The sequence below is a fragment of the Lissotriton helveticus genome, chromosome 1_2 (genome assembly GCF_964261635.1).
Source record: "Lissotriton helveticus chromosome 1_2, aLisHel1.1, whole genome shotgun sequence".
Lineage (NCBI taxonomy): Eukaryota > Metazoa > Chordata > Amphibia > Caudata > Salamandridae > Lissotriton > Lissotriton helveticus.
Genome location: NC_136058.1, coordinates 123333833 through 123355372, shown reverse-complemented (window position 1 = coordinate 123355372; position 21540 = coordinate 123333833). Strand labels below are relative to the sequence as shown.

The 21540-nt window shown below is 44.8% G+C and overlaps 1 protein-coding gene across 2 annotated transcripts in view; it reads right to left on the bottom strand.

Moving 5' to 3' along the window:
* OMA1 (OMA1 zinc metallopeptidase) overlaps positions 1–21540 on the bottom strand; it is a 797057-nt gene that overhangs the window by 478338 nt on the left and 297179 nt on the right. For both annotated transcript variants that reach the window (XM_078669974.1, XM_078669983.1), the window contains exon 5: positions 9431–9538. In XM_078669974.1, coding sequence (XP_078526100.1) covers positions 9431–9538 — 108 coding nt within the window. The remainder of the gene's footprint in view (positions 1–9430; positions 9539–21540) is intronic.

Below are 21540 nucleotides of genomic sequence, written 5' to 3'. Positions count from 1 at the left end.
ATCTAAAGTCCATTTCTTCAGCTACACAAAGAATTAATGTTAAGCTGTTCAAAAGTTAAATGAAGGGAAATCTTGCTGTTCTTAACAGTTAACTGGATGTAAGAATCTACCACTGAAATCCCTAGGTTCGTCCTGGTAATGTAACCCTGACCCTGCTTACCTGTCCGTCGGTACCTTGAGGCTGACAACGAGCCGAAGGGGAGGCACCGAGCGAACAATCTGGCGTCTATTTATAGCGCTGGTATATCACTAATGTGGCTCAGCTGAGTTTCTAAAGTGTGCGCTGCACCTGCGTGATGTACAGGTTACTACATCCTCGCGCGTGTCTTCTGAAACAAACACCTGGCGCGCATGCGCGAACATGAAGACGCCTGTTAGAGCGCACCGCGCATGCGCGTACGAAACAAACAGCTAGCGCGCATGCGCGAACATGAAGATGCCTGTTTGAGCGCACAGCGCATGCGCGTACGAGCAGTGCCAACACACTCCGACCCGGCACAGCGCGAGACACTGCTTGCATGCAGTTGTCTCGCGCATGCGTGTTGTAGCCTCAATCTCGCTTTGTTAATAGATGTTTACCAGCAAGGCAAACGCGTTTGTATTGCATTTGACACTGCGTTAATTTCATGACCTAATAGGACAGAATCTATACAAACAGATGTAATAGAGCAAGGGGATAAGTGAAAAAAATGTTTTTAACCCATGAGGTAATAGCCTTTACACAAAACGTGAAGTGCGCGCTATTGTGCCGCAAGTCAGCAATACTAAATGGTAAAACAGAGGAAGGTGAATAGGTCCTGGGCCAACTGCGCAGGAAGCCTTGCTCCTACAGTGGAAGTACATGTCTAGTAATGATGGGTATACCATGATAGTGTCATTTAGGAGAGACAAAACTAGACAGGAGGACTATGTTTAACTCGGGTACCTACAGGCGGTCAATAGGGGGCCTGGTGTCGCCAACACTCCAAATGGGTGGTAATTAATCACACCAGAAATGGCTCGTTGTAACCACCAGAGGTACACATGGCAAGTGGTCCACCAGAATTGCTCATAGCCAGGGGTCCAATCAGATTAATAGCCACGGAATATTGTCATTCAAGCCAACAACATCAGATTGTAATCTGTGGATCCACCGTTGCTCCTTCACAAACAGAAAGTGGGAGACATTGGTGATATGTGGTGGGATATACGGCTTTTCCAACACTAGCCAAAACATATCCTCAGGTTTGTGTTTCGCTTCCAAAAAGTGATTCGTGAGGCCTGTGGATTGCTTCCTACATCGGATCGTACTTTTATGTTCACTGATGCGAGCCTTGATCATCCGTGTTGTGTGGCCCACATACTGTTTTTTGCATGGGCAGGTGATCAAATAAATTAGTTTGTCTGAGTTACAATTAGTATGTTTTGTCAACTTCCACGGTCTATCGGTACCGATATCCACAGAGAGGGTTTTACGTGTCTGAGGACAGGCTGCACAATTCCCGCAGGGGTAATGGCCTTGGACTGGAGTGCTGTTCCAGATGGTATTGATAGTTTGTCTCATCTCATTGCGTGGTCTGGTATGCACCAGATTGTCCCGAATGGAGGGTCCTCTTCTAAAGGCAAACAGAGGGCGAGGTATGGTGCCTGCTGCTGTGTTTAATATCTTCCAATGCTTTAGTATGATTTTCTTCACCTGATTGGAAGATGTGGTGAACGTTTGGACCATAGTCATCTGGTCACTTCTGGTCTCAGGCCTCTTGTGTTGCAAAAGTGCTTCACGGTTGTTGTGAAAAGCTCTCTTGCGTGCACGGCGAATTAAATGACCCGGGTAATGTCGATCTTTCAGATTGAGCGCTAGTTCCTTCGCATGTTGTTCATATAAGGTGTTGGATGAACAGTTCCTTCTTACCCTCAGAAATTGTCCTACAGGCAAGTTCTCACGTAGGGACTGAGGATGAAAACTATGGTAGGACAAAAGCGAGTTCCGTGCCATTGGTTTTTTGAAGAGCTCACTCTGTAGGCCTGCTTCTGATGGAAAAATCTGAAGATCCAGGTAAGCCAATCTCTCTTTGCTGCTTTCCATGGTAAACTTGAGGAACTGATTCCTCGAGTTTAACCATGTGTGAAAGGCCGAAACCTCCGTCAATGTCCCTCTCCAAACCACCAGAATATCGTCAATATAACGTTTCCACAATCCCACTTGGTGAATAAAGGGGTTATTGTGGTTCAAAGCGTGGTCCTGTTCAAACTGGTGCATGTATAGATTTGCCAAGCTTGGCGCAAATACACTCCCCATTGAGGTCCCTGAGACCTGTAGATAGAGATTATTTTGGTATTGGAAAAAATTCTCCATCATGGCGATCCTCGCACACTCCATAATGAAAGCGACGGGGGTAATTGTGTCCATTTGTCTAGACTCCAAGAGACTCCTAACACAGTCCAGTGTTGCTTGCTGTGGGATTGACGTATACAGCGATTCAACATCGAAGCTTACCAGTAGATCAGTCTCACCATTAAATTCCACATCGGCCAGGAGTCTAAGCACATCACCAGTGTCTTTGAGGTACGTGGGTGTTTCCTGCACAATGGGTTTGAGAAAGAAATCTACAAAAGTAGATAAAGGCTCGAGTAACGAACCTATGCCCGATATAATAGGCCTTCCAGGAGGCGGTCTCTGTGCCTTATGAATTTTAGGAAGGCAGTAAAAATAGGGAATGACCGGATGTAAGGTAATGAGATATCTAGCTTCGTGAGAAGTGATCCATCCTTCTGCCAATCCTTCTTCAACCAGGCTCTTTATTTCATTGGAGACTCTGGGAGTTGGGTCTTCATACAAGAGGCGGTAAGATTTGGTATCATCAAGTTGTCGCTGACATTCTTGTTGGTAAGCCACAGTGTCCTGTAACACGATGGCCCCGCCCTTATCAGCCGGCTTGATGGTAAGGGATCTGTCGTTTGCCAGCGTCGACAAGCAGTGACACATGACGTTATGAACACTGAACAACGACGGAAGATCTTTCATAACATGTCTAATTTGGAGAAATCAGCATACCAAATGATACCAAATCTTACCGCCTCTTGTATGAAGACCCAACTCCCAGAGTCTCCAATGAAATAAAGAGCCTGGTTGAAGAAGGATTGGCAGAAGGATGGATCACTTCTCACGAAGCTAGATATCTCATTACCTTACATCCGGTCATTCCCTATTTTTACTGCCTTCCTAAAATTCATAAGGCACAGAGACCGCCTCCTGGAAGGCCTATTATATCGGGCATAGGTTCGTTACTCGAGCCTTTATCTACTTTTGTAGATTTCTTTCTCAAACCCATTGTGCAGGAAACACCCACGTACCTCAAAGACACTGGTGATGTGCTTAGACTCCTGGCCGATGTGGAATTTAATGGTGAGACTGATCTACTGGTAAGCTTCGATGTTGAATCGCTGTATACGTCAATCCCACAGCAAGCAACACTGGACTGTGTTAGGAGTCTCTTGGAGTCTAGACAAATGGACACAATTACCCCCGTCGCTTTCATTATGGAGTGTGCGAGGATCGCCATGATGGAGAATTTTTTCCAATACCAAAATAATCTCTATCTACAGGTCTCAGGGACCTCAATGGGGAGTGTATTTGCGCCAAGCTTGGCAAATCTATACATGCACCAGTTTGAACAGGACCACGCTTTGAACCACAATAACCCCTTTATTCACCAAGTGGGATTGTGGAAACGTTATATTGACGATATTCTGGTGGTTTGGAGAGGGACATTGACGGAGGTTTCGGCCTTTCACACATGGTTAAACTCGAGGAATCAGTTCCTCAAGTTTACCATGGAAAGCAGCAAAGAGAGATTGGCTTACCTGGATCTTCAGATTTTTCCATCAGAAGCAGGCCTACAGAGTGAGCTCTTCAAAAAACCAATGGCACGGAACTCGCTTTTGTCCTACCATAGTTTTCATCCTCAGTCCCTACGTGAGAACTTGCCTGTAGGACAATTTCTGAGGGTAAGAAGGAACTGTTCATCCAACACCTTATATGAACAACATGCGAAGGAACTAGCGCTCAATCTGAAAGATCGACATTACCCGGGTCATTTAATTCGCCGTGCACGCAAGAGAGCTTTTCACAACAACCGTGAAGCACTTTTGCAACACAAGAGGCCTGAGACCAGAAGTGACCAGATGACTATGGTCCAAACGTTCACCACATCTTCCAATCAGGTGAAGAAAATCATACTAAAGCATTGGAAGATATTAAACACAGCAGCAGGCACCATACCTCGCCCTCTGTTTGCCTTTAGAAGAGGACCCTCCATTCGGGACAATCTGGTGCATACCAGACCACGCAATGAGATGAGACAAACTATCAATACCATCTGGAACAGCACTCCAGTCCAAGGCCATTACCCCTGCGGGAATTGTGCAGCCTGTCCTCAGACACGTAAAACCCTCTCTGTGGATATCGGTACCGATAGACCGTGGAAGTTGACAAAACATACTAATTGTAACTCAGACAAACTAATTTATTTGATCACCTGCCCATGCAAAAAACAGTATGTGGGCCACACAACACGGATGATCAAGGCTCGCATCAGTGAACATAAAAGTACGATCCGATGTAGGAAGCAATCCACAGGCCTCACGAATCACTTTTTGGAAGCGAAACACAAACCTGAGGATATGTTTTGGCTAGTGTTGGAAAAGCCGTATATCCCACCACATATCACCAATGTCTCCCACTTTCTGTTTGTGAAGGAGCAACGGTGGATCCACAGATTACAATCTGATGTTGTTGGCTTGAATGACAATATTCCGTGGCTATTAATCTGATTGGACCCCTGGCTATGAGCAATTCTGGTGGACCACTTGCCATGTGTACCTCTGGTGGTTACAACGAGCCATTTCTGGTGTGATTAATTACCACCCATTTGGAGTGTTGGCGACACCAGGCCCCCTATTGACCGCCTGTAGGTACCCGAGTTAAACATAGTCCTCCTGTCTAGTTTTGTCTCTCCTAAATGACACTATCATGGTATACCCATCATTACTAGACATGTACTTCCACTGTAGGAGCAAGGCTTCCTGCGCAGTTGGCCCAGGACCTATTCACCTTCCTCTGTTTTACCATTTAGTATTGCTGACTTGCGGCACAATAGCGCGCACTTCACGTTTTGTGTAAAGGCTATTACCTCATGGGTTAAAAACATTTTTTTCACTTATCCCCTTGCTCTATTACATCTGTTTGTATAGATTCTGTCCTATTAGGTCATGAAATTAACGCAGTGTCAAATGCAATACAAACGCGTTTGCCTTGCTGGTAAACATCTATTAACAAAGCGAGATTGAGGCTACAACACGCATGCGCGAGACAACTGCATGCAAGCAGTGTCTCGCGCTGTGCCGGGTCGGAGTGTGTTGGCACTGCTCGTACGCGCATGCGCTGTGCGCTCAAACAGGCATCTTCATGTTCGCGCATGCGCGCTAGCTGTTTGTTTCGTACGCGCATGCGCGGTGCGCTCTAACAGGCGTCTTCATGTTCGCGCATGCGCGCCAGGTGTTTGTTTCAGAAGACACGCGCGAGGATGTAGTAACCTGTACATCACGCAGGTGCAGCGCACACTTTAGAAACTCAGCTGAGCCACATTAGTGATATACCAGCGCTATAAATAGACGCCAGATTGTTCGCTCGGTGCCTCCCCTTCGGCTCGTTGTCAGCCTCAAGGTACCGACGGACAGGTAAGCAGGGTCAGGGTTACATTACCAGGACGAACCTAGGGATTTCAGTGGTAGATTCTTACATCCAGTTAACTGTTAAGAACAGCAAGATTTCCCTTCATTTAACTTTTGAACAGCTTAACATTAATTCTTTGTGTAGCTGAAGAAATGGACTTTAGATAATGGGGATTTCTTTCTACTTGTTCTAGACATTAGCAATCAATATCATCACTGACTGGTTTTGCTGTTAAATTAGTTGGTATTTCTAACATAAATCCAAGAGCATCTTCTCAATTTAACTGGAGGCTTAGATGCAATATCAGTTATGCGTGGCCACCGAGGACACCGGGTGGGAACACGTGACAGACAGTTGATAAAGCATTTGGGTTTTATTGAACATAGGGAGTATAGACCCCAGAGACATGCATCTGGTGAGATATTGTCTTTTTACGTTCAGAGCGGTGCCTTATTCGTCCGAGCAGTTGCCGGGTGAGGTGAGGTCCACTTCCCACACACTGTTGGGTAAGTGTTGATACTGTGTACATTATTTTTAATCACTGGGTGACGTATCAGAATGCACCTTATATGTGACTATCACCAATGAGTGATGGTCCTGTCTTAGGTTTGTGAGTCTATACTGGTTTTGCACGTTAAATCATCCCACTTGAATATGTTTGGTGTAGATTTAACTTTTGAGCAATGTAAAAATGCAATGTCTACATTGTTCTTTTCTTCTTTCTTTTTTTCCTTCTTGATTTCTCACAGGAAAAATCCATCGCATCACCACGACAATACTGACAAGATGTGGTAGGATGGTTCCGTTTTGTTCATATATTGTACATTTCCTTAATTCTTGCACACACATTATAGTGTCTTGCAGTAGCAGATATTAATTCGGCCCTGACGAATGCCAGTGATTCTTCACATTTAAGGCAGAAACATGTTGGCCCTCTTATATTTCACTTAGTTTTCTATCAAGCAAGTCAAACAGTGATTTTTTCCACACTGTTTTTTCACTATTTTTTAACCTGACGTCCAGGCAAACGTTAATAAAGGTCTTTGTTTGCCTCGATAGCCATTTTAATCACACACTATTTTATTTTCTTTTCCTGCACTGCACATATCAGTCTCCCACTCAAGTCTAACAACGGTGGTGACCTTACCTCGGTTGAGTAATGCATCGCTAATTGACAACTGGGCGATTGCACACTTACCTTGGTATTGGAGTCCTACATGATGAGGCTCCGCCATTGGGTGGGCTGATAGGACTTAATCAGCTACTGTTGATGGTCTTTAGTTAGGTTCACTTCCGTGCAATTATACCAGTGTTGATTATCACTCCTAAGTACCTTTGACTTACAGGCTCTGTTGTTTTTTAGCGACCCACCTGCAGCCTTGGGCTTGACATCGTCTGGTTGCGACGGATTACCTTCGTTATCAGACACCATTTTGTCGTATGCGTCTCCCGCTTCCTATTTGCCTCTATGCAATGTTTGTTTAGACGTTGAATCCAGTGCTTGTTTGTTTGCCAATGCTTGTTTATTTTCTGGTGCCAATGCTTGTTTATTTGCCAATGCTTGTTTCTTTGCCAATGCTTGTTTATTTTCTGGTGCCAATGCTCGTTTCTTTGCTAATGCTTGTTTATTTTCCAATGTTTGTTTATTTGCCAATGCTTGTTTCTTTGCCAAGGCTTGTTTATTTTCTGGTGCCAATGCTTGTTTCTTTGCCCAGTGCCTGACTTCAAAATGGCCGCCTTCACACTACACAGGGATGTCCTTCCCCGATGCCTGACTTCAAGATGGCCGCCACCAGTCATCCACGAGGCTTGCTCTCCTCAGTCACAGCTCTTCACCAGGCACTTTCTAGGGACAGCACACACCAGGATTCGCTTTCCTCTGCTTGCCACAGCCACCAGTTGAGGTTTGGGTGGGCTCCCGCCTTACGCTGCACGCTTCACGCGCGTCGGCACCGACACCATGCCAACTCTCACGCATCGGGTGTGAGGTTTTTCCGATCACGGGCATTCAAGCCCTGATTCTCCGGCGCTCAGTCGCGCTCTTCAGCCGGTCCTTCAGGGACAGATTCCCCCACCGCTGGGCACCTATTCCAAGTCTCTGGGGGCCTAACAGGGTCGGATTGGGCTCCCGACTCCTGTCTTCATGAGGGCCACTCACGTTACACGCTTCCGGCGTGATTCGCGTTTTTGAGCGCGAAGTACTTCTCTTTGGCGCCGAGCGTTTCAGCGCTCTTCTCAATCACTTTTCTCGGCTCCCTCACGGTCTGCAGAGGGGCCGGGTCGCCTGCTGATGGCCTCTTCAGTTTGGGCGGCAGCTCGGTCGCATTCTGCAGCTCGATCTCGACTGCTGCTCGGGACAGGGTGTTTTCACGACGTGCTGTGGGTTGTGGGTTTTTGCTTATCCCACCCTCGTCGCCAGTTGTAGCATCCTGCTACAAATAAACACAGACACACTTCTTTATGTTACTGGAGCTTTTTTCTCTTGCTACCAGCTTCTCCCCTGTCCCTACTCTATCTGCCTCTTCCCTTGTCCGTCCCCTCCTCTTCCTGTCCACCCCCGGGCTCCACCCACAACCACTAGCCTGCTAACTTCATAACACAAGGCACTGGCAGGGAGTCGTCAGTCTCCGAGAGGCTCCCCCTCTCTCTGTCCCCTTCATGCAGTGATGCACTCCTGGGGCAGTAATCCTGTTTGTGTTGGTCTGTTTGTTTGCTCCCAGGGTCTGAGCTGTGTGATCTGCTGGCCAGGCTTCAGTTGCGTCCCTCCTCCTCTTCAGATCTAGGTCCACCTGCATGAATGAACACGCATCGCGGCACCGACGCTTTACTTTTAATGTTAAAAGTAAAGCGCGGGGCCCGCGATTATAGCAAAAGTAAAGAAATAGATGTTTGTTTCTATTTCTTTACTTTTGGTATGATCGCGGCACCCGCGCTTGACTTAGAACATTAAAAGTAAAGCGCGGGTGCTGCTCGCCATGACACATACTTTTCTGTTTTTCTGCCGTCCCACTTGGACGGCCTCCGCCTGCTTTCTTTCTGGCGTAAAAGGTTTATTATCTTTATGGGGCCATCTGTTTGACCCCATAAAGATAAGAAAGCTTTTACGCCAAAAGGAAGGCAGGCCAGTCCGTCCAAGTGGGACGGCAGAAATAGAGAAAAGTGTACGTCACCACAAGCTCTTTCCCAATGGCTGGCCACAGTTTAGCATAAAAGGTGACGCCGGCCAATGGGAAAGGGGGGCGGGGCTTAAAGCCCGCTAGTGTAAGCACCTCAAAAACAGGCACGCAGGCTGGACCTAAAAACTTGTCTTCCTCTGTGTTTAGTCGACCCTCTCTAAAAACTGGTACATGTGTCTGGAATGTAGTGAAATCTGCCAGAGAGATGATAAAAGATTGGGACTATCCCAGCAAATCCGGGCCTCCTTGTCACTCTACATCAACAACTGCGCAGAAGCCCCTAGCATTTGTCTATGATGCTTACTGCCCACCCTGCATCATCAAACATTTTCTGTATTTCTGTATTTAACAATGTTATCAAGTTTCACTTTTTCAGATTCCATTCTTATTTCTGAATTAAATCACACTCAGATAAGAATAGTAAATGGGTTAAATACGAATGTACTACAATGCTGCACAACTTGAACGAACAACAACATTTTACATTATGGCCTATTGAGAGTACGCACACGCTCCCCTTTGTTGGTTACAAAGTACTTACTGTGTGCTCAAGAAGAACGTGAGCTATTTCATGCCCCAACATAAATGATAACTGGTGAGTATCTTGCACCGCTTCAAGCAAACCAGTATAAACAAAGATTTGACCGTTCTAGAAGACAAAATGTATACAATTAGTGACCAGATAATAATTGTTGCCGCTTTGGGTACAGATTTTAATCGAAATACTTTTATCTCCTTTACCATATAAACTTATTTTGTAGTGCATATAAAGTAACCAAAAAACATACTTTTGAAGATTTCGTGGGAAATTGAAGCTGCCAGTAATATGGATCCTCTTTAAGGTGAGCGGTTCATCACCTCCAAATTAACATTTTAGGAGGGATGTCCACCATTCAGACAGTATGTATCAAACATAAAGAAGTACAAGAGTTTGGATAATACCGGAGTAATCACTCCTGTTAAGAAATAAGGTGTTTTGGGGGCAGATATATCTCATGCATGGTGTATAGACTTGCTCCTCTGCCCTGAATGCCCAATTGCAAGCACCTGGCATCCTGTTTTCTGATTTTACCCAAAGTCTTACCATAATCTAGTGTGTGCACGAAAACCTAGGTGTGTCCCTTGACAGGAGTTAGGTCCTGGAACTGGAAGGGTGCACAAAGTGTGTCCTCGATTGCTTGATAGTGGACTAACATTACTATTACAAGTTTAGCATGTAAATGGGGTATGGCAGCGTATCTGGTTTTGTGAATTAGTAGTTGTGACCAAACCTTTTTATCTAATACAAGCTGATGCTCGCGCACCACTATAACCATTACAGTCCTTAAAATTATTTGCTCAACCTAAGTCTTTTCCCGTAAAAGGTTTTCAATCCCAGGCAAAATGAGTTTTGTCACTCGAGTGTACCCAGTAACTTCATCAGAGCTAGGGAATATATATATATATATATATATATATATATATATATATATATATATATATATATATATATATATATATATATATATATATATATATATATATATATATATATACATATACACTGAAAAAACCATAGGTTATAGACCATATATAGTTAGGAATTAGCATTTACAAAACCTTGAAATTTCACTGAAAAAACCATAGGTTATAGACCATATATAGTTAGGAATTAGCATTTAAAAAACCTTATTTTACTCACACAAAACCATTGAAATTCCATATATAGTTAGTTGCACTAACTATATATCGCGCACCCGCAATCCACTGCTGATCATGTCACATATTACATCATTCATGACATGGTCAGTGACATCACTGATGACATCACTGATGACAACATCCAGTGACTGTATGTTTCTGTAAAGTTAAAATATGTCTTACATATTGAAGAATGAGTGGATGTATAAGTGTCTGGATGAAGGATTTAGTAGGTGCGTGACTGACTGTATGAGTGAGTGATTAAATGTGTCTCACTGAATGCATGGGTTAGTGACTAAACTGTCTTAATTTGTGCATCATTATGTCTGTTGTTCTGTAAACTGCTGCATGTGTTGATCATTAGCTATACGAGAGGCTATATGTGTTATTAATTGGTTGCCCAAGTATTTCTATGGGAGATTGAGTTTGTGTGGGGGTGGCTGGAAGGTGTGTGACTCTATGCATAGATGTGTGAGCAGTTTATTCACTAGGTGTATGAGTTCAAGAGTGCATGTGGAAACAGCTACATGGGCAGTTGACTGTGTGCATGAGTGTATTGATGAGTGAATGGATATCTCAATGCTACATGTCATAGTAAGTACATATGTAAAACACAGTACATGTGAGAGTTGGCATATATAAATAACTGTGCATGAGAGCCACTGAATGAGTGAGTGGTTGTATCGATCATTGTGAACTTGTATCAGGGATTGTATAAGAGAGTAAATATGTGTTAGTATATGTTTCAATAAGTAAGGTGTGTTTAACTGTATAGTTGAAGAAATGGAGGTGAGATTGTTTCTTTGCATGACTGACTGGGTGTGTGAGTAACTCCATGAATGAGTGGCAGTGTGTGAGTGTCTGTATACACTGAGTGTATCTAAGGTTATATTAGAGTCTGAAGAGGTTTATCGTATTAGCACAAGAATGATGTCAAATGAGATGTCATCAGTGATGTCATCAGTGATGTCATTTGAGATGTCATCAGTGATGTCATCAGTGATGTCACTGACCATGTCATGAATGATGTAATATGTGACATGATCAGCAGTGGATTGCGGGTGCGCGATATATAGTTAGTGCAACTAACTATATATGGAATTTCAATGGTTTTGTGTGAGTAAAATAAGGTTTTTTAAATGCTAATTCCTAACTATATATGGTCTATAACCTATGGTTTTTTCAGTGAATTTTCAAGGTTTTGTAAATGCTAATTCCTAACTATATATGGTCTATAACCTATGGTTTTTTCAGTGAATTTCAATGGTTTTTTAATAGCAAATATCATAAGCTGTCGAATGTCAAGTACGTGGTAAGTGAAAACATTTTCGTGTTTATGCACACTGATCTGCTTTGAATGGTGCCCCCCCCCCTCATTTCTATTAGGAGTACTCTCTCTTTGCAGATAGTGAAAGTAGTTAACGCAGGCGTTTGCCCCCGTTGTAATCCGTCGTGCCTGCTTCTCTCTCCATTTGATTGATTGTTATCCAAGTATTTACTGTTTTAGAATTAGTTCTCTTTGGTTCATTCTCTATTTACAAACAAACACAGAGTCGCAATACTCTGTTTAGTCTTTCCAGATAACGAAAAATCGTGTAAAAAAAAAGAAAAGGAATCGAGCAAAATCAGTAGGCCACTAATGGGATCTCTTTTTGACCTCGCTAAAATAGAAACATTAGGAACAACCCCTCATGACAAATACAAAACTAGTGAGATGAACTGAACTCCACACAATGATGGCTGCAAAACAGCTCGGCTCCGCCACCCACCCCGCCCAAAATAACGATAAAGAACGGCTGCCATGATTGGTTGCGGAATGACCACGACGGAGCTACGAAATGGTGCTGCTCTCACGCTAACCCCAGCTTCAGTCTGAAACATCCAGAAACACTGTAGACTACCAATTCGATCAGTTCCGTTAGCGCCCCAATGTAACCCGGTAGAGAAGAACTAGCCCTCCCCTCTTTGACTGATGGTTCTTGTTGCCTGTCCCTTCTGTTGCCATTTAACAGAACTATTTAGCCTGCTGAAAGGGGTTGTGTTCCGACCGCTGGTTGGTGGAGACATTTTGACTATATTCTGTACCTGCGTTGTCGCGTAATGCGTCATATGACGCGCCGCGTTAGCGCATCCGGAAGTCATCCGGGGCGCGCAGCGCGTAACGTAAGCATAACAAGTCATGTGACTTGTTAATAAAACTTTTCATTGGTTCATTTTACTTTTCTTATTGTAATGATGAAAGGCTTGGTCATATGACCTAAAAATTACGCTTTTCATTACTTCCGAACATTATTTTTTCTTAAATATATGTTATAATGTTCCAGGCTAATGTACTTTCCCGGAAATTTTACAACTGTCCTGCAAGTAAAATATATTCTTTTTTCGAAAAAAAGAGCGTTTCTTCGTCCCATGACGGAGCCGTTGAGCAAAAGAGGGTCGACCTGCTGTCTTAGTCGCCGATACGCCTGAATATGAGATTCTTATCGATCACTTTATGTTACAGGAATAGAAAACACAACAGCCCTTGACCATTTATCTTTACTGCGTTCCTTCGTATTATACCTTTTACCCTTCATGTAATTGGTCTGCTTTATTTCACTTGCCTTTTAATGATTCTAAAACAGTCACTATTATTAAAAACTTTACCAATGTATATACTACTACCATGTTTTCTTTTAAAAACCTTTATTGTGAAAATGTCATTATACAAATACGAGCCTATAACCACGTGGGCCTGCCACAGAGCAAACTGTAATCGTATATGATGAATAGACATTTACACTGTAGAGGAACGTAACGGGCGGGCCATTAGGTTGCAAGAACTAAGGTGTCTAACAGTTACGGAATCGGTGGACGTACATTTTATAATTAAAATACGACAGGGCCAGTTACAATAAAATTATCTAGATATACATTTGCGGGCAAGTACCATGGGTGACGTTAATTCGAACTTTCAACAGTACAGTAATCAATAACACATCAGAACTTAATATCAATAGGGATGTCGAAATAGTCAATCAATTCTCGTCCCCGCCCGCCATGTGCTTCAAAACTGCATACGTATCTCGTGATTTCAAGGTTCTGCAACCAGTACACAACAAGGAGTTACGAGTCCCATTTATTCCGGCGCCATTTTGGGCGAGGACGGGCAGGTCCAGGATATAGTCAAAATGTCTCTACCAACTATCGACTATGATGATGTTCATATGCTGTATTTATTAGAGTAACACTCATCTGTCCACATGAAATTAATTTGCCACAATCTAAACATGTCATTTTAATCTTTCCAAAGTTCTTCTAAATATTTGGGACCGTTTCCCTTGCCTCTGAAGCTCTCAGTGCCACTTCTTTGATGAATGTACTAGCAGGTCAGGGGTTCTCCTCCAAATCTCTCTTTTATGCAGCACTATAATTAATTGGTGCCACCTCTCCATATGACGATGCATGGTATAGTTACCACAACTATATTTTTTTTCGGTTCCTCTGGAGAGTTCATCGTGGCAGATGAAGCGTGTAACGTACCGGGCATTTACCTTTTTTTGCATGTACAGGAAAGGAAAAAAAAATCGAGCGTCCGAGTTCTAAGGTGTCCCAGGGCCATTTTAGTGGACCAGGCCCAAATCCAAAGAACAGGCCGCCATTTTGAGAGTCCTCTTGCAGCCGCCTGTCGCTGTAGCATCAAGAGCAGCCGAAACTCAGCTGAATGGCAACTGAAACGGTAAAGGGGCGCCCCACTACAGCAGACGAGCCTCCACCTAGGAAGGCCCATTCACGCCGGCTCCCCCCCCCTTCGGGCACCCCACGCCGTTATTCGGAGCAGTATTGTAGGATGGCCACACCAGTGCAGCAACTTGCTAGACATCACCTCGGTGGTAACCGAATCTCAACGCCTTGTGGTGTCTTCTATTCAAAAAACATTGTTATGCTGCCTTCGACCTATTCGCCGCAAGTGCGCACACAACTCAACTGCATAGCTTGCTAGACACCACCTCGGTGCCATCCGGATCTTGGAATGTCAGCACCTTTTGGTGTCTTCTCTTCAGAAAATATTGTTGCGCTGCCTTTGGCCCCATTCGCACATCAGTCCGCTACTGACGCCATCTCACAGGCTAATGGGGCGCCCCACGCCGACTTTCAGCATTGTAGAATGACCACACCAGTACAGCAACTTGCTAGACATCACCTCGGTGCCATCCGGATCTCGGCGCCCCACTGCAGATGAAGTGCCTCTCAACTATGAAACCACCACGGTGACATCCGGATCTTGGCGCGTTGTGCTGCCTTCGGCCTATTCGCACATCGGTCCGCTACTGACGCCATCTCACAGGCTAATGGGGCGACCCACGCCGAGTTTCAGCATTGTAGGATGACCACACCAGTACAGCAACTTGCTAGACATCACCTCGGTGCCATCCGAATCTTGGCATCTCAACGCCTAGTGGTATCTTCCATACAAAAAATATTGTTACGCTGCCTTTGGCCCCATTCGCACATCAGTCCGCAACTTAGACATCACCTCGGTGCCATCCGGATCTTGGCATCTCAGCGCCTTGTGGTGTCAGTCAGAAAATATTGTTGCGCTGCCTTTGGCCCCATTCGCACATCGGTCCGCTACTGACGCCATCTCACAGGCCAACGGGGCGCCCCACGCCGACTTTCAACATTGTAGGATGGCCACAGAAGTGCGACAACTTACTAGACACCACCTCGGTGCCATCCGGATCTTGGCGCGTTGTGCTGCCTTCGGCCTATTCGCACATCGGTCCGCTACTGACGCCATCTCACAGGCCAACGGGGCGCCCCACGCCGACTTTCAGCATTGTTGGATGGCCACACCAGTGCGGCAACTTACTAGACACCACCTCGGTGCCATCCGGATCTTGGCGCGTTGTGCTGCCTTCGGCCTATTCGCACATCGGTCCGCTACTGACGCAAACTCACAGGCCAACGGGGCGCCCCACGCCGACTTTCAGCATTGTAGGATGGCCACACCAGTGCTGCAACTTGCTGGACACCACCTCGGTGCCATCCGGATCTTGGCGCGTTGTATTGCCTTCGGCCTATTCGCACATCGGTCCGCTACTGACGCCGCCTCACGTGCCAACTTATTTTCTACGCATTTTATACCCTATGCCGCATAACAGGTCATGTGACTTGTTTATAAAACTTTTCATTGGTTCATTTTACTTTTGGTTTCCTAATGATGGAAGGCTTGATCATATGACCTAAAAACAACACTTTTCATTGGATGAAAACTTTTTTTTTTTCCCAAACGATGAAAGCCCCACCTTGTTTCTGGATGTTTCAGACTAAACTGGCGTCAGCATGAGAGCACCACCATCTCGTAGCTCCGTCGTGGTCATTCCGCGAGCAATCATGGCAGCCGCTCCCCACCAGAAGCCTGCAGGAGTCGGGGCCCCCAAAACTTTTGATGAATTCTCAAGGCGGAGGGGACGCTTTCGAGAATGGGGTCCAAGACCTAGCAGACAAGCGTCCGATTTCCAAGGTGTCCCAGGGCCATTTCAGTGGACCAGGCCCAAAAAGGAAAGAGCCTGCCGCCATTTTGAGAGTCCTGTGACAGCCGCCTATCGCTGCACCGCAAGAGTGGGCGCAACTCAGCTGAATTGCGGCTTTTGACACAGTGGACCAAAAACGGACGGAATGGCAACTGAAACGGTAAAGGGGCGCCCCACTACAACAGATGACACTCCACCTGGAGAGGCCCGTTCACGCCGCCTCCCCCGGGGCGCCCCACGCCGTTATTCGGAGCAGCATTGTAGGATACCAAAACCAGTGCGGCAACTTACTGGACATCACCTTGGTGCCATCGTTCTGCTGCCTTGGAACTATTCGCACAACAGTTTGCTACTGATGACCCACCCCCCGCGACGCCCCACGCCGTTATTTGCTGGGTGGCAACTAACTAGACATCACTTTCGTGTCATCTAGATTTCGGCGCGTTCTGCTGCCTTGGAACTATTCGCACAACAGTTTGCTACTGATGACCCACCCCCCGCGACGCCCCACGCCGGAAATCTGGACGTTGTGCTGCGTTGGGACTATTCGCACAGCCGACCGCTACTTCGTTGTTTTTCCCTAAAAATGTTTATATGTTATTACTATTTTTGTTTTCTTGTATATATTTATAAATTATTAAAGTTTTATAATCTTACTACTTTGTCGGAGTGCTATATATTTTTAATGTGACACATAATTGTACAAACTTTGATGTACAAAGAGTCATCCCTGGAATCTTCCGCTTCACGCTCGGTCCCCTCCCCAATCACAATACAGGATAGTTTTCAGATAATAGCAACGCTTCTGCTGTGACGGATCTCATCGAGTGTGGGCCTTGATCTACTATAACTCCTTTGAAGAGGGGTGATTCTTTACAGCTGTGGCCATAAACTACATCTGCAGGGCTAGCTGATAGCCTAGGACCGGCCTGGACAATCGGACACAGAGGAAAAGAAGTGTCAGAGGGTGCGGTAGTGAATAGGGCGAAAGGGAGGTGTCGGGCGGGCACAGGGTGTGATTCTCAGGGAAGAGCAGCGCAGATGGGGGGAGGTTTATTACCCATGCATAAGACAGAGAGCGGGGGTGACCACTGCCTGGGTGAGATGCTTGCGAGGGTGGGGAGCCATGCTAAGGATCGACAGCGTGCACAGAGTGGGTCTGGTCAAGGCATCTAAAATGGCTGCCGTGCACGACAAAAGTGTGGCATTTGAAAAAAGACAAGATGGCGCAGACAATGTTTTTCAACACTTCCTGATTTCCTTCGAATCGAACGTTAACAGACGTTGGGGCATATTACCAAAGTTAAGCGATATTTATCCCTAACGATGCATTGCAAAGATTTTTTTACCGTCAGAAATTATCGCAGATAAACCTTGCTATTATCAAGGTTTATCGCAAATACGATAAAAAACGACCCCAATGCATTAATATCGCTGAAAACTCAGCGATATTCATGCATTACCGAGCTAATGCTCTTAGCCATGTTATCCACCTCCCATTGGATAACATGGCTAAGAACTGCTCAGGGCAGCTGTTACTTTTTGGAGATATTCGCGCTTATCTCGAATATTTCCAAAAGTTGATAATAGGAGATAGCGATGTTAGCGACTGTTTCCAGTCGCTAACATCTTGGCATGCCCACTTTGCATGTCATTAGTGATAAATATCACTCACATGCAAAGTGGGGCCCAAGATGGTCGCTATCTCGTACTAGCCGTCGCTAACTGGTGTTAGCAACAGCTAGGTAATACAGATATAATTTTATCTCCGCGAAGCAGAGCGCTGTTACAGATATATATCTTGTTTTTGAACGTTAATTTCTCAAAATGCACTGAAGCACATATATTGAGACCTAGCAAAGGCACATCGGGCTACCAGTCCCTAATATTTTACCAAGTTTCGTGCAAATCCATTCAGCCGTTCGATTATTATTATTATTTTTTTTTTTTGCCCCGCGGGGCCCTTTTAAAACCTCCACATCAAACCTAGGGGGTCAGCGAGGATCTACTATGCCCCCTTATGGTCATTTGCCCCTTCGCTTTGGCCTCCTCTTGTCTCTCGATCCTACCGAGAGACAAGATGGCGGCCGCTACGTACTGTTTGGAATGTTTACAGACACCGGAGAGCCAATCAGCTTCGCTTCGCAAAGCTCCGTAACGCGAAAAGTACGCGAAGCGGTGCGCTGTTACAGATATATATCTTTTTTTGAACGTTAATTTCTCAAAATCCACTGAAGCACATATATTGAGACCTAGCAAAGGCACATCGGGCTACCAGTCCCTACAATTTTGCCAAGTTTCGTGCAAATCCATTCAGCCGTTCGATTATTATTATTATTATTTTTTTTTGCCCCGCGGGGCCCTTTTAAAACCTCCACATCAAACCTAGGGGGTCAGCGAGGATCTACTATTCCCCCTTATGGTCATTTGCCCCTTCGCTTTGGCCTCCTCTTGTCTCTCGATCCTACCGAGAGACAAGATGGCGGCCGCTACGGACTGTTTGGAATGTTGACAGACGCCGGAGAACCAATCAGCTGCGCTTCACAAAGCTCCGTTGCGCGAAAAGTACGCGTCCTGGAGCGCTGCCCGGTCCGCTGTTACAGATATATATCTTTTTTTAAACGTTAATTTCTCAAAATCCACTGTAGCACATATATTGAGACCTACAAAAGGCACATCGGGCTACCAGTCCCTACAATTTTGCCAAGTTTCGTGCAAATCCATTCAGCCGTTCGGGCTAAAAGTGAGGCCAACCGCCCTATGGAAAACTCAATGTTAAAAACACGTTTTGGGACCCCCCTTTTTTCTCGACCCCCCCTGGACGAACCCCCCCCCAATTTTCAGGGGATGCTCAGAAACAAAATGTGCCATTTTCCTGAAAATTTCAGCCAATTCCGTCCACAAACGCCAAAGTTATTAGACATAGAATTTTCAAAAAACCCATAGAGAAAAAATCCTAACTATATATACCTACTGGCGACCGCCAGTAGGTAATTATATATATATATATATATATATATATATATATATATATATATATATATATATATATATATATATATATATATATATATATATATATGTCAAACAACCAATCTGTGTTGTAATTTGTATGCACATATGCACCATTTTGATACTCCCACCACCCAGGGAGCAGGAATTCCTTTATTGACATACCGCATAGTTTTAATATATCACCCTTGAGCATGCATTAGACCAGGCTTCTCCAACGAGTAGCTCCTGAGCGACTGGTCGCTCTCCACCTACCTGTAAGTAACTCTCTTGTGAGTAGCCCAGCTTACTGTATTAAAAGCTTTTGCTTGGTTGAATTAGTATTAATATATGCGTACCAAAATTGAGTGTGTGTGTTCTATACCAAAATGTGTGTATTCCCAGAACTCATAAGCTAATGTTTGGAGAAAAATGTCTCAATTTCCTAAATATATTCAAAGTTGATATTTAAATTATAAATCATGTGGCGGGGGGATTATTACCTTGGTGCCAAGGGATTGCAGCAATGGCTTGTGTGTGTTATCCATGTAGTCTTATTCCAAAAGGACAACGCCTTTTTCACATTACTGCTTTATCTCTGCCTGATACACTGAGGTGATCACTGCTTGCAATCCTGCATATGGTAGGCTCTAATATAAACTCGTTTTATGTGGTTTCCTTTTGCAACATTAATTATAATAGTAGCCGGCATGATTTTGATTTAATATAACCAGCTATTATTCCTAAAAAGATCGGAGACCCCATGTGTTGGACATTTATATTGGTGTTCTAGATCACAACAAAATAATGTCCAAACATTCATTATTGTAATGCAGTAACATGGAGAGCCCCAAAAAATCTATAATCTGAATCATCCTCTGTATCATACCAGCCAGCAGCATCTTCTAGATTCCACTTCATGTGTTGGGCCTCCTCTCTTTAGTGTATCCAGCAGACATGGAGGCAGATGCCCTGGATGAATTGAGTCCAAATCGGACCAGTGATTTGTTTCTGCAGTCAGCATCTCAGCGACGGGCTCACACTAAAACTGGCATTACTTACTGGGGCCCAAATCAAAACATTTGTGGGTGCAGCCTCTTCTCACTGGTCACACTCTGGCAGATCTAGCCCTGCATCGGTCTGGTAAAATGGGAAGTTGTGGCCATGCACAGGCCAATCACAACACTGGGCTGTTGTGACCATACACAGGCTGATCCCAATACTGGGCAGTTGCAGGTCCACAAAGGCCGATGGCACTGTTCCGCATTAGAGGATACGAACAGGTCGGTCAAATAGAGCAAGCACAGCCACACACAGACTGTCACCTGTCTCCTGTCACTTAATGCCCCGCATAAAAATTTCAAGTATTCCTGTTGCGTTTTGATTTGGTTTTCATTTGTAGAGCGCGACGTATGCCCTAGGGCGTCTTGGCATGCCTGCAACGCAAGGAAAAAGAAGATCAAAATTAAAGAGCCTACAGAGGGAAAGTGAACAGCCAAGTTTAAGAAACTTTCTGAAAACCAGAAAATTGGGGGTATTCCTTAAGTACTCCGGCAAATGATTCCAGAGTCAGGATGTGACGCGAAAGAAGCTTCGACCTCCCCAGGAGGCTTTGTGGATGCGTAAAACGGACAGCTTCTTAGTGGTGGAAGAACATAGTGGTCTGTTTGAGGTGTACCACAAATATTTGCTCATCAGAGATTCAGGGCCTTGAAGGTGCCATGCTTTGTGGGCAATACAGAGTGCTTTACAGGCAACTATTTTTTTTGACAGGCAGACAGCTTTAGTCATGGGTTCAAGCTTCTAAATTGTTTTCAGGACCCTAACTGCTGCATTTTGCATTCTCTGGAGGCTACCCAGAACACCCTGCTGGCTTCGAATACAGAGGGCATTTCAATAATCTAGTTTTGATAGTACCAGTGAGGTAACCACTGTTATTTGTAAGTCTGATGGTAGAAAAGGAAGGCTTTTCCTCAAAATTTTAAGTGTGTGAAAGCATGAGAATGTTGGGTGGTTGGTTTGGTCCCTAAAAGAAAGGTTTGTATCAACAATTATTCAGAGATTCCTAGTTTTAAACACAGGAACAGGAAGTGAGCCAAGGGCTTATGGCCACCAAGACTTGTTAAAAAAAGAGGTGTCCCGCCCGAAAAGGAGAACCTCAGTGTTTCCTGAGTTTAATTTTAGGCAATGGGTGCTCATCCAGTGCATAATGGCACTCATGCATTTGTTGAAATAAGAAGTCACCTTATGAGGATGAGACTGTAGACCGGGATGAACCCCTGAGTAGAGACAATGACATGACCTGAAGAACACACAGTGGGTATGAACACCCGCAAAGATGGCCATCGGTCAGGAAGGTAACAGCCCCATGACATGTTAAAGGGAAAGAACTGCGGCGCATTCTCACTGCAATTTCACCTCCCTCCCGCATGCATTAAAATGCACTAACAGAAATTGGTGTGAC